The sequence below is a fragment of the Ahaetulla prasina genome, chromosome 2 (assembly GCF_028640845.1).
Source record: "Ahaetulla prasina isolate Xishuangbanna chromosome 2, ASM2864084v1, whole genome shotgun sequence".
Classification (NCBI taxonomy): domain Eukaryota; kingdom Metazoa; phylum Chordata; class Lepidosauria; order Squamata; family Colubridae; genus Ahaetulla; species Ahaetulla prasina.
The window spans coordinates 16,726,679-16,741,856 of record NC_080540.1 but is presented as its reverse complement, the minus strand read 5'-3'; the positions used below and the strand labels follow the sequence as shown (position 1 = coordinate 16,741,856).

Genomic DNA, 15,178 nt, shown 5'->3' with positions numbered 1-15,178 from the left:
GGGTCTGAGGGAAGTCCTTCCTTAGCACTTGGCCATCTCAGGTGCCCCCGACATGAGTGATGTCAAGGTGGCCATGCCCCCCCCCCCGGCCATGTGTCCTTGGTCCCAATGCAACCCTTATGTGGCCCTCAATGAAATCGAGTTTGACACCCTGGGCCTAGAGCATTCTCCCTTGAGATAGGAGAATGTCCTGACATCTTCCTCTCTTCTATCCAAGGTCCTTGGATAGGTTGGCCGAGCCTTCAAATGTGACCCTGGCAATGTCTCAACAGGCTGAAATCATCTCCCATCAGCTCCACGAGATCCAGCGGTTGGAGTCAGAAGTTAGCGCCCTCCGAGTTTCCTCCGCCCAACAGGAGGCAACCATAGCTGCTCGGGAAAGTACCCTGTCCAATCTCCAAGGAGAACTAACCTTCCTCAAAAGCCAGACCCTTACTGAAGCTGCTATCCTGAAGACCCAACTGGAAGAAGTCAAGAAAAGTAGTCAGCAAGAAAAAGAGGCCCTAAGGAATGAATTGGAAGAGCTCAGAAAGCAAAGTCAGTTGAAAGCAGATTTCCTGAGGGAGGAACTGGAGGCAACCAAGGAAAGGAGCAACCATGAAATCGCCCTGGCACAAGAAGAGCTGCAGCTGATGAGGGAAGAGCGAGAGGTGGAGGAGGAGAGGATGTAGATAAGAGAAGGAGAGGAAGGTCTGGAAAGTAAAAGAAGGTAGAAGAGGGAAGAGTGTTAAAAAGGGGGGTGGTGACTGGGCAAGCCCGACTAATTGTATATACCTGTACATTGGATGAATTATTTGATATGATTGTAAAAATAAAACTTTTTATAAAAAAAAAAAAAAAAACCAGGATTCACAGCATTAACTATGTCGGCTGGGCAATTCTGTGAACTGAAGCTCACAAATCTGGAAGGTTGCAATCAGGATGGGGAAGCCTGCCAAGAGCAGGCGTGTCAAACTCAAGGCCTGCGGCAGAGGTGCTGTTCAGCAGGTTCTGACAGGTTCTGGAGAACCGGTAGCAGAAATTTTGAGTTATTCGGAGAACTGGCAAATACCACCTGTAGCTGGCTCCAGAGTAGGGTCGGAATGGAGATTTTGCAATATCTTTCCCCTGGAGTGGGAGGAATGGGATTTCACAGTATCCTTCCCTGGGTGGGGTGGGAATGGAGATTTTGCAATATCCTTCCCCCAGGAGTGGGGAGGGAATGGGGATTTTGCAGTGTCCTTCCCCTGCCACGCCCACCAAGCCACACCAAGCCACGCCCACAGAACTGGTAGTAAAAAAAATTGAATTTCACCACTGGCCTGCGGGCCGGATCCGGGCCTTAGATCTGGCCCACAGGGCTGCCCTGGAAACCGCAAAGGGCCCGCTCACAGGCTTTGAGAAGGAGGGAGGGAGGGAGGAAGGAAGGAAAGAAAGAAAAATACTGAGATGGAGGGAGGGTCTGAGGGAAGTCCTTCCTTAGCACTTGGCCATCTCAGGTGCCCCCGACATGAGTGATGTCAAGGTGGCCATGCCCCCCCCCCGGCCATGTGTCCTTGGTCCCAATGCAACCCTTATGTGGCCCTCAATGAAATCGAGTTTGACACCCTGGGCCTAGAGCATTCTCCCTTGAGATAGGAGAATGTCCTGACATCTTCCTCTCTTCTATCCAAGGTCCTTGGATAGGTTGGCCGAGCCTTCAAATGTGACCCTGGCAATGTCTCAACAGGCTGAAATCATCTCCCATCAGCTCCACGAGATCCAGCGGTTGGAGTCAGAAGTTAGCGCCCTCCGAGTTTCCTCCGCCCAACAGGAGGCAACCATAGCTGCTCGGGAAAGTACCCTGTCCAATCTCCAAGGAGAACTAACCTTCCTCAAAAGCCAGACCCTTACTGAAGCTGCTATCCTGAAGACCCAACTGGAAGAAGTCAAGAAAAGTAGTCAGCAAGAAAAAGAGGCCCTAAGGAATGAATTGGAAGAGCTCAGAAAGCAAAGTCAGTTGAAAGCAGATTTCCTGAGGGAGGAACTGGAGGCAACCAAGGAAAGGAGCAACCATGAAATCGCCCTGGCACAAGAAGAGCTGCAGCTGATGAGGGAAGAGCGAGAGGTGGAGAGGAGGAGGCAGGAAACCATGGTTCAAGAATGCCGACAGTCAGTGCTGAAAGAGTACCAAACAAAGGTAACTGCAGAATGAAAAATAGCAATAGCATTTAGACTTATATACCGCTTCATAGTGTTTCACAGCTCTCTCTAAGCATTTTATAGAGTCAGCCTATTGCTCCCAACAATCTGGGTCCTCACTTTACCAACCTCGGAAGGATGGAAGGCTGAATCAACCTTGAGCCCTTTCAGGTTCGAACTCCTGGCAGTGGGCAGAGTCAGGCTGAAATACTGCATTCTAACCATGGCTCTCAACAAAACATGTCGAGAGACGATGATGTTGTTTTTTTGAAAAGGCAGAAAATAAAATAAGTTGCAAAGCTCTCTGGAAAAGAAAGCGTTGGAGGGCATTTACAACAATTCATTTAGTGACCATTCAAAGTTAACAGCAACACTGGAAAAAAAAGTGATTTAAGACCGTTTTTCCACACTTATCAACCATTGCAGCATCAATGGTGATCAAAATTCACGGTCTCGTGGTCAAAATTCAGAAGCTTGGCAACCGTCTCATATTTATGACGGTTGCAGTGTCCCGGGATCGCCTTTTGCGACTTTCTGCCAAGCAAAGACATTGAGGAAGTCAGTTTCACTTAATGTCTGCGTTACTGACTTAACAACTGCAGTGATTCACTTAACCACTGTGGCAAGACAGGTCGCAAAATGGGACACAAGTCACTTCACGACTCTCTCACTTAGCAACAGAAATTTTGGGCTTCATTGTGGCTGTAAGTTGAAAACCACCTGTAGTTTCAAACAGAGTAATAGAGGTGAGCCTATGTACCAAGTCTCTAGCATCTCTTTCCTCCCACAGTTGAATGAGCTGTCTGAAGTCTACGAAGCTGAAGCGACTTCCTTGAAGCGTCAGATATGCACATTCCGGCAGGATTTGGAAGCTCAGCGTAAGGAAGCCAGTCAGTTAAGGGAGAAAAAAGATATACTCCAGAACCAACTCAGGTTGATTAATTTTCCTTCACTCCCCCTCTTCAAATCTCTTCCTTCCCTGGTACAGGGATTTTTATTCAAGGTAGTCCCTGGTTTCTTTCTTCCAGCATGACTGAGGCAGAACTGGCTACCCAGAATGCTTTGGTGCTGCAGTTTAAGACCTATGTGGGGGAGCAGAAGTCAAGTAAACCTGGTTTTGAACAGGAGCGGCTGATAAATCGAATACAGGTGAGACTATAAGTACCAGGCCTAGAAGCCATCTTTTGCACTGAATCTTCAGGCCTGCCACATTTACTACTGTGGGAAACTGGGAGGGGAGATTGTATGGAGGCAGGGTGATATATAGTCATAATAATATTCTTTTCTCAGAGAGTCAAGGACATCTTGCCCTGCACCTGGAGGGTTGGAACTGGGAGGCATCTCCAATTGGTACAGTGTTTGTATTGGACCATGTGATGGACATGTGGGTGCTGGGCAGGGACTTAGACTTTCCTTTGGGTGGGGAAAACCTGGAAACTTTCAGATTCGGGTTTTCCCAGATGTGCCAATATGACATCTCTAATAAAATGGAACTTTGAGGAACCTCAAGCATAGCATAGATTAACAGAGTTGGAAGGGACCTTGTAGGTCATCTAGTCCAAACCTCCCCCCCCCAAACAGGAGACCCTACACCACTCTGAGTCTTCTTTGTTGGGGGAGCCTTGGAACCCTGATATTAACCCGAATCTGCTTTAAGACTCAACCAGCTCCCTGGATCCCGGGGTGCTGTCCAGGGTCCTGAGCCCTGAGTGTCGACCCAAAACCGGGTGGTGGGAAGACTCGGGAAAGATGGAGGAAGACAACAATAAGCAGGGCTACCGGTTTGGCCCTCTGACCCACCAGTCTAGCAGTCTGCTCTTTCGACCAGCTCCATTAGGAAGCCCATTAGTCAACCAGCAGATGGCCTTCGAAGGCAGACTCACTGCCGTTAAAGCTAATAGTCATAACTCTCCTTGAATTCCATGCCAGTAGTTGCATGTGAACATTGGTCAAAAGTCATTGTTTTCATTGTAACTTTGAATGGTCACTAAACGAAGGCTTGTGGAGTTGAGGATTAACTCAATGGTGGGCACCATTTTTTTTTTGGTTTCAGCAACTTGAGGATGAGAAGGAGGCTCTGAAAATGACAGCTGAGCTTCTGCAAGTTCGTGTGGCTTCGTTAGGTGATATCTTGACTCTGCAGGAGACCGAGCTTGATAAAAAGGTGATTTCATTTGATCCCTTTAGAAAGTTCTGATGTCTTATCTAATTGGGGTTTAGAATGTAATGATCCATATAGCATTGCTGTAATACCGGTACTTGTAAGGGAATATAAAACCCTACATAACGTAAGATCTGGATACTGTACTGCGGGGTTGTCAAACTGGATTTCTTTGAGGGCCAGAGCAGCATTGTAGTTCTCTCTTTTTCCATATGCCACTGATGGTGTTTTTGCCCTCCCTGGTATCTGCAATCATTCCAAGTAGAAAGGGATAATAAGTATGTTGGAAGTCTGATTTTGTGCTTTATCTTCTCAGGTGCATCTTCAGGACTCTCTCCAGTCTGAGTCATCTCAAAAACTTCAGTGCCTGCTGACTAGATGGCGGGAGAAAGTATTTTCTCTCCTGGTGCAGCTGAAGTCTCAGGAGCTGAGCCATAGGGATGACATTAAACGTTTGGAAAAGAAGGTATGGTCTATCCATGAACAGGGACTGGGGGCTTGAGCAGGTTAGAGTAGACACAGAAAATACCAGCCGTTGTGCATTTTACAAATGGGAACTCCTTAACTTATCAGGCTCTGTGGTGGTGCAGTGGTTAGAATGCAGTACTGCAGGCTAACTCTGCCCAGTGGCCAGCAGTTCGAACCTGACGGGGCTGAAGGTTGACTCAGCCTTCCATCTTTCCAAGAGAACCCAGATTGTTGGGGGCGATACGCTGACTCTGCAAACCTCTTAGAGAGGGCTGTAAAGCAGGGGTCTTCAACCTTGGCAACTTTAAGGCTTGTGGACTTCAACTCCCAGAGTTCCTCAGCCAGCTTTGCCAAGGTTGGAGACCCCTGCTATAAAGCACTGTGAAGCAGCAGATAAATCCAAGTGCTGTTGCTGTTTGTTTGAATTGATTAAATGCATATAGTGATCTTCCCAGTGCGTTCATTGGGAAATGGGTACATTCTCTAGAAAATGCCAAATGGAGTCTGAGCACGGTGAACTAGGATTTCTAGGTTTGTCAGGAAAGATTGGGAAGGAGTGGAGAGAAAATGCTGAATAGATTTTCTGATGAGATGTGAATGGTGGCTATGAAAAATTCTAATTGCCTAGGGCGATAAAAGTATTTGACACTATGTGGAAAGACTGTTAGGCTTGCTAGTTATTATGAATGACGTAATATGAAAAATTCATGAGTTGAATCTGGTTAGCAGCTAAGAGATTGAACCTGAATCAAGAGATTTGTAGATTTTGCCTTTAACCATGATTTACTAGGCAAGCCAAACCATGACTTACTTGGCAAGCCAATTTCAGCCTCAGCTTCTACAACATCTGCATTAGAATAATTTTAAATCAAGAGTGCCCAGCTTCTTGACTCCCAAAGCTTCCTAAAATATTCTGAAAAGTTATCACAGAAATGTATGCTTCAATATTACAGAAGGGTGAAGTTATTAAAAACTAGTGTGGCCTAATCATATTTATATAATTTGTTTTCATGTGATTGGCTTTGATCATTGCTGCGCCTTCAGCTTTCACCGGCTCCTGTATTATTTGAAGTGGAGCTCACAGTATGCCCCTTAAATTGCTGATCCGACATTCTTGTTTATTGTTTCTTCTGTTTTATTGTTTTATCCATCTTTGTTTTTAAAATCTGATGGCAGATGCATGAGGAGTAAAATATATAAGGCATGTAAAAGATTTCACATGCTTTTACATGCTTAGAAGTATATTATAAAACTTAAGTAGCATTTTTATCCAGCCTTATGTATTCTTTTAAAAACTGTAAGTCCTCCAGAGTCTTTTTGGAGTTTTGGGCAGCCTTGAAACCCAAGAAATAAGAGCCAGTTTAGTGTAGTGGTTAAGGTGCTGGCCTAAAAACCAGGAGACTATGAGTTCTAGCCCTGCCTTAGGCTTGAAAATTAAATGAGTGACTTTGTGTCAATCACTTTTTCTCGGTTCAACTCACCGGGTTATCGTGGGGAAAACGAGAAAGGAGGAGTATTATGTATATTCACTGCCTTGAGGTACTTATAAGTGGATAATTCACCATCCCCAGGTAAAAGACATGGAAGAAGAAGTAGCTTCTAGAGAACAGAAAGTAGCACTGTTGCTCCACAGTCTTGAAGACAAAACTGCTGAAGCCAATATGGAAAGAGTAAGAAACAAGGTAATCTATTCTCACACAACCCCTCTTGAAACAGATTTGTGACTACAGATCCCGCTGTATTATAGAAATAGAATAAGAGAGTTAGATGGGACCTTGGAGGTTCAATCCCCTGCCTAGGCAGGAAACCCTACACCACTTCAGACGAATGGTTATCCAACATCTTTTTAAAAATCTCCGGTATTGGAGCACTCACAACTTCTGGAGGCAAGTTGTTCCACTGATTAATTGTTCTAACTGTCAGGAAATTTCTCCTTAGTTCTAAGTTGCTTCTTTCCTTGATTAGTTTTCACCCATTGCTTCTTGTTCTACCCTCAGGTGCTTTGGAGAATAGTTTGACTCCCTCTTCTTTGTGGCAGCCCCTGGGATATTGGAACACTGCTATCATGTCTCCCCTAGTCCTTCTTTTCATTAAACTAGACATACCCAGTTCCTGCAACCGTTCATCATATGTTTTATCCTCCAGTCCCCTAATCATCTTTGTTGCTCTTCTCTGCACTCTTTCTAGAGTCTCCACATCTGTTTTACATTGTGGTGACCAAAACTGGATGCGGTATTCCAAGTGTGGCCTTACCAAGGCATTATAAATTAACATTGACATTTCACGTGACCTTGATATTATTTGGAAATGGTTGTCCCCAGAGTGATTGATAATAGTTGGTAATTGATGGAAGAAAATAAAAGGAGAAGAATTGGCTGTGTTTTAGGAGAGATTTTCTCAGTGGAAAGTATAACTACTGTAGAGAAGGGGTGTGGCTTTAATTTTGATTAAGGGCAAGTCTACTTATTCTTTAATAATCCTCTTTGTTTAGATAACCAGGGTTTGTGAATTAAAATACTGTTTTATATTTTTGATTGAACTGTCCATTTTCCTACAGAGGAGGGTGTCCTGAAAACTGAGTTGTTCCTCCCGTTCATTGTGGGCCAAACTAAAAAGCTTTTAACAATCCTTAGAAGCAGTCTCTCTATCCTAGTTACCTCCTGCCTTGCTCTAGAATTCGGGCTTTTGGTCAAAACTCTACACATAATTTATATTCTCCTTGATTTATTAGAGCCATGGTGGCTCAGTGGTTAGAATTGCAGCATTGCAGGCTAACTCTGCTCACTACCAGGAGTTCGATCCTGACCGGCTCAAGTTTGACTTAGCCTTCCATCCTTCCGAGGTCAGTAAAATGAGGACCCAGATTGTTGGGGGCAATAGGCTGACTCTGTAAACTACTTAGAGAGGGCTGTAAAAGTACTATGAAGCGGTAAGTGCTATTGCTATTATTTGAGCAACATGCTGACTGGCCTTAGTGAATTAACCTATTACAGCCACCCGCCTGTTTTCATTCTCATTTTCATATGCAAACAGAGGTCTCTTCGGTGGGTCTGGAGTGACTTATAGGGATCACTTGGGATTCCCAAGTGCATGGGGGATGGGCAGATTTCAAGACATAATTGTTTGTGCACCATAGGTGAAGAACGGAAGGGCCTTCTCTTGTTAATTCAAATTTTCAGGGAAGGTAGGAGTTGGTTCCCTTGGCAGCATAAAACTGGAGCAATTCTCACATTTTCCCATTATCGATGGCTCAGTACCATTTTTGGATTTTTCATTTAAACAAGGAAGAGACTCTAAATGAACATGCAGCTTCTGATTCTGGTGCTTTCTGCATTCCCCTGAGAGGTGGCCATTTTCTTCCCCGCAGAAGTTCACCTCTAATGTTCTTTCCAAACAAAATGGATGACAGCAGTCCCTGCCCCTGAATAAAGAAATCGCTGTGCCAAGAGGTAACCTCTGTGTGCTTTTTACTGCTATCTGCCTAGGGAAAAAGTCTTAGGAATTCTCGGTAGCCATCCAAAGATGGGAGGTAATTTTTTTAAAAATAGAATTGATCTAGCAATCGTACTTAGACTTGTATACCCCTTCACAGTGCTTTACAGCCTCTCTAATGTTTGCCCTCAACAATCTAGGTCCTCATTTTACAGACCTCGGAAGGATGGAAGGCCGAGTCAATCTTGAGATGGTCAGGCTACTGCTTCCTTTGGCACACCCAGAAACACGATTAAAATTGGAACTTAGAATGAGAAAGATAGTTATTTAATTCTAAAATAGGGCCTTGCAGTAGCATTAAGAGTTTCTATCTTGTATGGTATATTCCAGTGATGGCTAACCTCTTTGTCGTCGCGTGCCGAAACCCATAATGCAGTGTGCAGACCCCACACGCATGCGCCCCGCCCCTGCGTATGCGCACACACGTCCCCTGCATGCGCCCCGTGCATGTACGGCAGAGACCCAAAAACCAACTGGCCAGCGGGAGGCACGTGCGGTGGAGCTGGGCTGGGGCGGTGGCTGGCGTGCCCACAGAGAGGGCTCTGCGTGCAACCTGTGGGCCTGCATGCCATAGGTTCACCATCACGGGTATATTCTGAATAGATCACAGGAATTAATTTTCCAGCCTATTCAACAAAGAATCTTCCTTTTCTTACAGACTCTGCAAGGAGAGATGCTGCGCTCCAACGAACAAATGCATGGTTTTCAACAGAGGGCAGAGGCTGGTGAAAAAGCCCTTCGGGAACTGGCCGACTTTGTCAGCAGGTAATGGGGAGAATGGATTCTGGGCTTTTCCTCAAATACCGACTCATTTTGTTCAGGTAGTCCTCGACTTACAACAGTCATTTAGGGAAACGTAATTCTCATAAAACAATTCACGCAGGGGAGAGATCATATAAATGCCTGCTGTATGGAAAGTGTTTTCCCTCAGAGAAGATACCTTACTGATCATAAAAGGGTTCACGCAGGAGTGAAACCATATAAATGCACAGAATGTGGAAAGAGCTTCAATGTTACAATGGCACTGAAAAAAGCGACTTTTGACCGTTTTGCCATTTCAGACCATTGCAGCATCTCCATAGTCACGTGATCAAAATTCAGATGCTTGGCCACTGTTTTGTATTTATGACCATTGCAATGTCCCAGGGTTCATGTGATCACCATTTGCCACCTTCTGATAAGCAAAGTAATTGGAGGAGCCAAATTCATTTAACTGTCGCTAATTGAACCGCTGCAATGATTCATTTAACAACCGTGACAAGAAAAGTCATGAAATGGGGCATTAAAAAATGTTTGTCTGTCTTAGCAACATCAATTTTGGCCTCAGTTGTGGTCGTAAGCCAAGGACTGCCTGTAACTTTTTGTTGGCGTTCTCAGTTGCATTGGCCTCTGCCTGATGCTGTAGGGTGCCTTGCACAGTCTCTCTCACCTTTATCCTTATAAGATTATTTTGTTATTGTAAATAACAAAAAGGAGACCTCACATAAGTCACTTGAGTTCCTAGAGGAAAGGCACAATATAAACCTAATATCTCTTCGGTGGCACCTCTTTCATTTGTGAGACATTATGCTGGACAACAACAAGCAATGCAGAATCCACTGTGATCTTTTAAAAAAAAATAATTATACATTTTTCTTTAACATACAAAAGTGCTTAAAAGGTAAAGGTTCCCCTCGCACATACTTGCTAGTCGTTGCCGACTCTAGGGGGTGGTGCTCGTCTCCGTTTCAAAGCCGAAGAGCCAGCGCTGTCCAAAGAGGTCTCCGTGGTCATGTGGCCGGCATGACTCAACGCCAAAGGCGCACGGAACACTGTTACCTTCCCACCAAAGGTGGTCCCTATTTTTTCTACTTGCATTTTTACGTGCTTTCGAAACTGCTAGGTTGGCAGAAGCTGGGACTAGTAACGGGAGCTCACCCCGTTACACGGCAGCACTAGGGATTCGAACCGCTGAGCTGCCGACCTTTCGATCGACAAGCTCAATGTCCTAGCCCCTGAGCCACCGCGTCCCTCTACATAAGTGCTTAGTAAACAGTATATTGTCTAGGTCAGTTTACTTATATTTAATAATAGTGATAATAGTATTATTTACTTATACATAGTAATAATCTTTCAACTTCTAATTTCTACATCTATTAGAATAGAATAGAATAGAATAGAATAGAATAGAATAGAATAGAATAGAATAGAATAGAATAGAATTTTTTATTGGCCAAGTGTGATTGGACACACAAGGAATTTGTCTTGGTGCATATGCTCTCAGTGTACATAAAAGAAAAGATACGTTCATCAAGGTACAACATTTACAACACAAATGATGGTCAATATATCAATGTAAATCATAAGGATTGCCATTGATAAATTAACCATTGATAAAGCAAATCCCATGTTGAAAAATATTCTGTATCTTTTTATCTTTAATGTTAGCTTATCCCATTTCTGCACAATCTAGTATTTTTTTAATTTTTTTTTTTCATCTGTAGGAGTTTCTTCATTTTTCCAATGCTGTGCAAATACAATTCTCGCTGCTGTCAAGACATGTAGTATTAAATATATATTCCCTTTGTCATATTTTTCTGGTAATAATACCTAACAAAATTATTTCTGGCTTTAAATCTATATGTTGCTTTGTGCCACTGTGATTTTTACTCCCCTTGTTTTTTGATCCTCTCCCCTCTTACTCATAAGAAACGCCATCTAGGATCACTGCAGCTGACTCACCTACTCTAGTTTTCTGTGCTAATATTGACCAGCCAAGTATATCTGGAATATTTACAAGCATAGACAGGAAGGCCTGGCCCTTTTCTCTTGTTGCATCATAGCAACTGGTATTTCAAGTATGCTTATAATTCTGGAGATGGTATCAGTAGCATAATTGGTCATGAATTTGTCCAGTCTTTTTAAAATTATCCATGTTAGTAAAATAATCCACGTCGACATTCCACAGTTTAACTATTTGTTGGAAAAAGAAGTGCTTCTGAGCTAGAGTGGCCCTGACTCTAGTTTAGTTTCTGCATTTAGAGCTGCTGATCCAATTCTACAGAGGAATTATTGAGTCTGTCATTTGCACCTCTATAACTGTCTGGTTCAGTTCTGCAACCCAACAAGAAAAACACAGACTTCAGAGGATAATTAGAACTGCAGAAAAAATAATTGCTACCAACTTGCCTTCCATTGAGGACCTGTATACTGCACGAATCAAGAAGAGGGCCGTGAAAATATTTGCAGACCCCTCGCATCCTGGACATAAACTGTTTCAACTCCTACCCTCAAAACGACACTATAGAGCACTGCACACCAGAACAACTGGACACAAGAACAGTTTTTTCCCGAAGGCCATCACTCTGCTAAACAAATAATTCCCTCAACACTGTCAGACTATTTACTGAATCTGCACTACTATTAATCGTTTCATAGTTCCCATCACCAATCTCTTTCCACTTATGACTGTATGACTATAACTTGTTGCTGGCAATCCTTATGATTTATATTGATATATTGATCATCAATTGTGTTGTAAATGTTGTACCTTGATGAACGTATCTTTTCTTTTATGTACACTGAGAGCATATGCACCAAGACAAATTCCTTGTGTGTCCAATCACACTTGGCCAATAAAAATTCTATTCTATTCTATTTACTTTCTCTGCATTTAGTTTCAGTGGATTATTTAAAAATCTAATATTGTGAGAGGGAAGTGTTCCTAACTTACATTTTCTATATCTTGAATGATTTTATGTCTTCAGTCAGGTATCCCATTGCTTGCCTTACTCCACATTAAAAAACTGTAATCATTATAGTTCTTCATTGGAGTACAATAGTCCTCGACTTATAACCTCAATGGAACCCAAAACTGTGGCTAAACAAGACAGTTGTTAAATGAGTTTTGCCACATTTTATGACCATGTTTGCCACAGTTGTTAAGTGAATTGCTGCAGTGTTCCAATATTTGAGGGGCTGCCACAGAGAGGAGGGGGGAAAGCTGTTTTCCAAAGCACCCAAAGGCCAGACAAGGAATAATGGAGGGAAACTGATCAAGGAGAGATTCAATCTGGAAATAAGGAGAAATTTTCTGACAGTGAAAACAATCAACCAATGCCTTCGGAAGTTGTGGGAGTTTCATCACTGGAGGCTTTCAAGAAGAGACTGGACTGCCATCTATCAGAAATGGTGTAGGGTCTCCTGCTTGGGCTTTGCTTGTCAGAAGATCACAAAAGGGGATCACATGACCCTGAGACACTGCAACCGTCATAAATACATGCAAGATGGGGATCCTGCAATACGCATGTCAAAACTGGTCATAAGTCACTTTGTTCAGGGCCATTGAAACTTCTAACAGCCACCAAAAGAATGGTTGTAAGTTGAGGACTATCTGTATTTCCTAGCAACGTTTTTTTGCTTGCCTTTTTTTGCATCTTTTCCATCTATGCAGTATCCTTTTTGAGGTACTGATAGAATCGATCCAATATCTACAATATGTTCTGTTTATTACCAGGTAATCTGGAGATTCACATTCAATTTTAGGAAGTTGTAAAAACCTGAAGTCTTGAAGGGCCCAAATTCCCCATCTGGATGATTGTCAACGTCAGTGTGACGCACACTGAAATAATTCATTCACTGAATATACCCTGAGGAAAATCTGCCACATTAGAATAAAATGAAAGTCTAAAAAGAATTCATTACCATATATCCACATCTGTTACCTGCTAAAGAAGGACAACTGGTTAGGAAATCAGTATAATTAGACTGTTTATTTATAAGACATTCCCAGTTAATGAGGCACTGTGTTTTGTTAAGAGTTAATTGATTTAAGTACAGATAATACTGGTTTAGAGCCTTGATGTTCCGAGCCCTCTACTTTCCAAGTTAGATTCCAAACATCTTGAAAAATTTTGAAATTCAAACCAATTGCTTTTTAGGCTAAAGCAGCTGCTGATGGGGCAGGAAGAGAGATGGAAGGCAGCTTTGTCACGGCTTCTGGGCCTGGGTAATAGGGTCAGTTTTGCAACCAAGAGAGTTGATACCATCCAAGGTAAGCTTTGGAGCAAATCTGGGCATTAATGATCTTCACTGTAATTTGTCTGGCATGTCCCCCCCCCCCTCTTATTTATTCAATTTCTATAGCCGCTCATCTCGATTCAATTAATTCTTTATACCAGGGATGGGGAACCATGGCCCTTTTATGACCGATGGACTTCAACTCCCAGAATTCCTGAGCCAGCCATGCTGGCTTCCTGTAATATGATGGCTCAAGAATTCTGGGAGTTGAAGTCCCCCTGTCATAAAAGGACCATGGTTCCCCACCCTTGCTTTATATACCATTAAACCATTACAGGTAGTCCTTGAGTTATGACCATAATTGAGCCCAACATTTATATTGCTGAGTGAAACATTATTTAAGTGAGTTCGCCCAGTGGTGAAATCCAATTTCTTTTACTACCAGTTCTGTGGGCGTGGCTTGGTGGGCATGACAGGGGAAGGATATTGCAAAATCTCCATTCCCACCCCACTCTAGGGCCAGCCAGAGGTGGTATTTGCCGGTTCTCCAAACTACTCAAAATTTCCGCTACTGGTTTGCTGAATTGCTCAAAATTTCTACTACCAGTTCTCCAGAACCTGCTGGATTTCACCCGAGTTCGCCCCATTTTGCGACTTTCATTGCCACAATGGTTAAGTCAGGGGTCAGCAACCCGCGGCTCTAGAGCCGCATGTGACTGTTTCATCCATCTGCTGCGGCTCCCTGTCATTCACAGCTGCCAATGTGTGATACCCATCGGACCACAATTTATTGAGTTTTTCAACACCCAGTAGGCCAACCATGGATAAATCCAAGGAAAAAAACGTTTCAGAAGAAAACAGAATGTTTAATTCAACTAGATATGCCAATTCTGTGGCCTCACAGAAAATAATCAGACACGGGAAAGGTTTTGTGGCTCCCGGTGTTTTTTTTTCTGTGGGAAAATGGTCCAAATGGCTCTTTGAGTGTTTAAGGTTGCTGACCCCTGGGTTATGTGAATCATTGCATTTGTTAAGTTAGTAACAGTTGTTAATTGAATCTGGATTCCCCATTGACTTTGCCCTTCAGAAGGCTACAAAATGCGACCCCAGGATACTATGACGGTCATAAACATGAACTAGTTGCCAAGCATCCAAATTTTGATCACGTGACCGTGGGGATGCTGCAATGGTCATAAGTGTGAAAAATGGTCATGTCCCTTTTTTTTTCAGTGCCCTTGTAACTTTGAACGGTCACTAAATGAACTGTTGTAAGTCGAGAACTACCTGTATGTTACTTCCCGTAGAACAAGAAAAAGCAATTGAGCTGTGGTTTTACAAAACGTTGGTTTTGAGTTAGTGTTTGCAAGTAAGCTTCCTGCTCTTCTGGTGGGTGTTATTTTTAGAAATTTGCTGCTATTGTCTGTTGAAGGCACTGAGATGGAAATTCTAAACATTTCTCTTGGCTTATTGCAATACAAATGCTAATTCAAATAAAGGAACTTCCCTTTGCACTTTGTTTTGTTACAATAATACTCAAGTATTGCAACATGTTTCATTGAGAAGTTCAGGGCTTCTTCTCTCACTACAGAGCGTAGGACATGAGATTTTAAAACTGATTCCAGTTGAGTATTATAAAAAGCATCTTAAGCCTGAATATTTAAACAGTGGATCTAATTATCAAGTGAGGTGATGGGGTCCCATTCGTTTTTCTGGGTTGAGGCAAAAATACTAATTTGGATTCCTGCATACATAGACAGTCCTAATATTAAATATTTATTTTTGCTGTCTGGTCTAGTAAAGTCAGTAAGGAGCAGAAAAACCTGAGTTCTAGTCCTATCTTTACTGGTTATTTTGGATCACTCATTTCCTCTCGGCACCTAGGAAGAAGGCAGCGGCAAA

At 42.9% G+C, this 15,178-nt stretch overlaps 1 protein-coding gene across 2 annotated transcripts in view; it reads left to right on the top strand.

The window, feature by feature from the left end:
* CCHCR1 (coiled-coil alpha-helical rod protein 1) overlaps positions 1-15,178 on the top strand; it is a 31,985-nt gene that overhangs the window by 7,726 nt on the left and 9,081 nt on the right. The window contains exons 4-11 of one of the 2 annotated variants that reach the window (XM_058171793.1): positions 1,654-2,158; positions 2,951-3,093; positions 3,189-3,309; positions 4,214-4,324; positions 4,638-4,787; positions 6,361-6,471; positions 8,940-9,046; positions 13,201-13,313. In XM_058171793.1, the coding sequence (XP_058027776.1) occupies positions 1,654-2,158; positions 2,951-3,093; positions 3,189-3,309; positions 4,214-4,324; positions 4,638-4,787; positions 6,361-6,471; positions 8,940-9,046; positions 13,201-13,313 (1,361 nt within the window). Of the gene's footprint in view, positions 1-1,632; positions 2,159-2,950; positions 3,094-3,188; positions 3,310-4,213; positions 4,325-4,637; positions 4,788-6,360; positions 6,472-8,939; positions 9,047-13,200; positions 13,314-15,178 lie in introns of those variants that run through there. The other variant, XM_058171792.1, reaches the window with a different exon arrangement.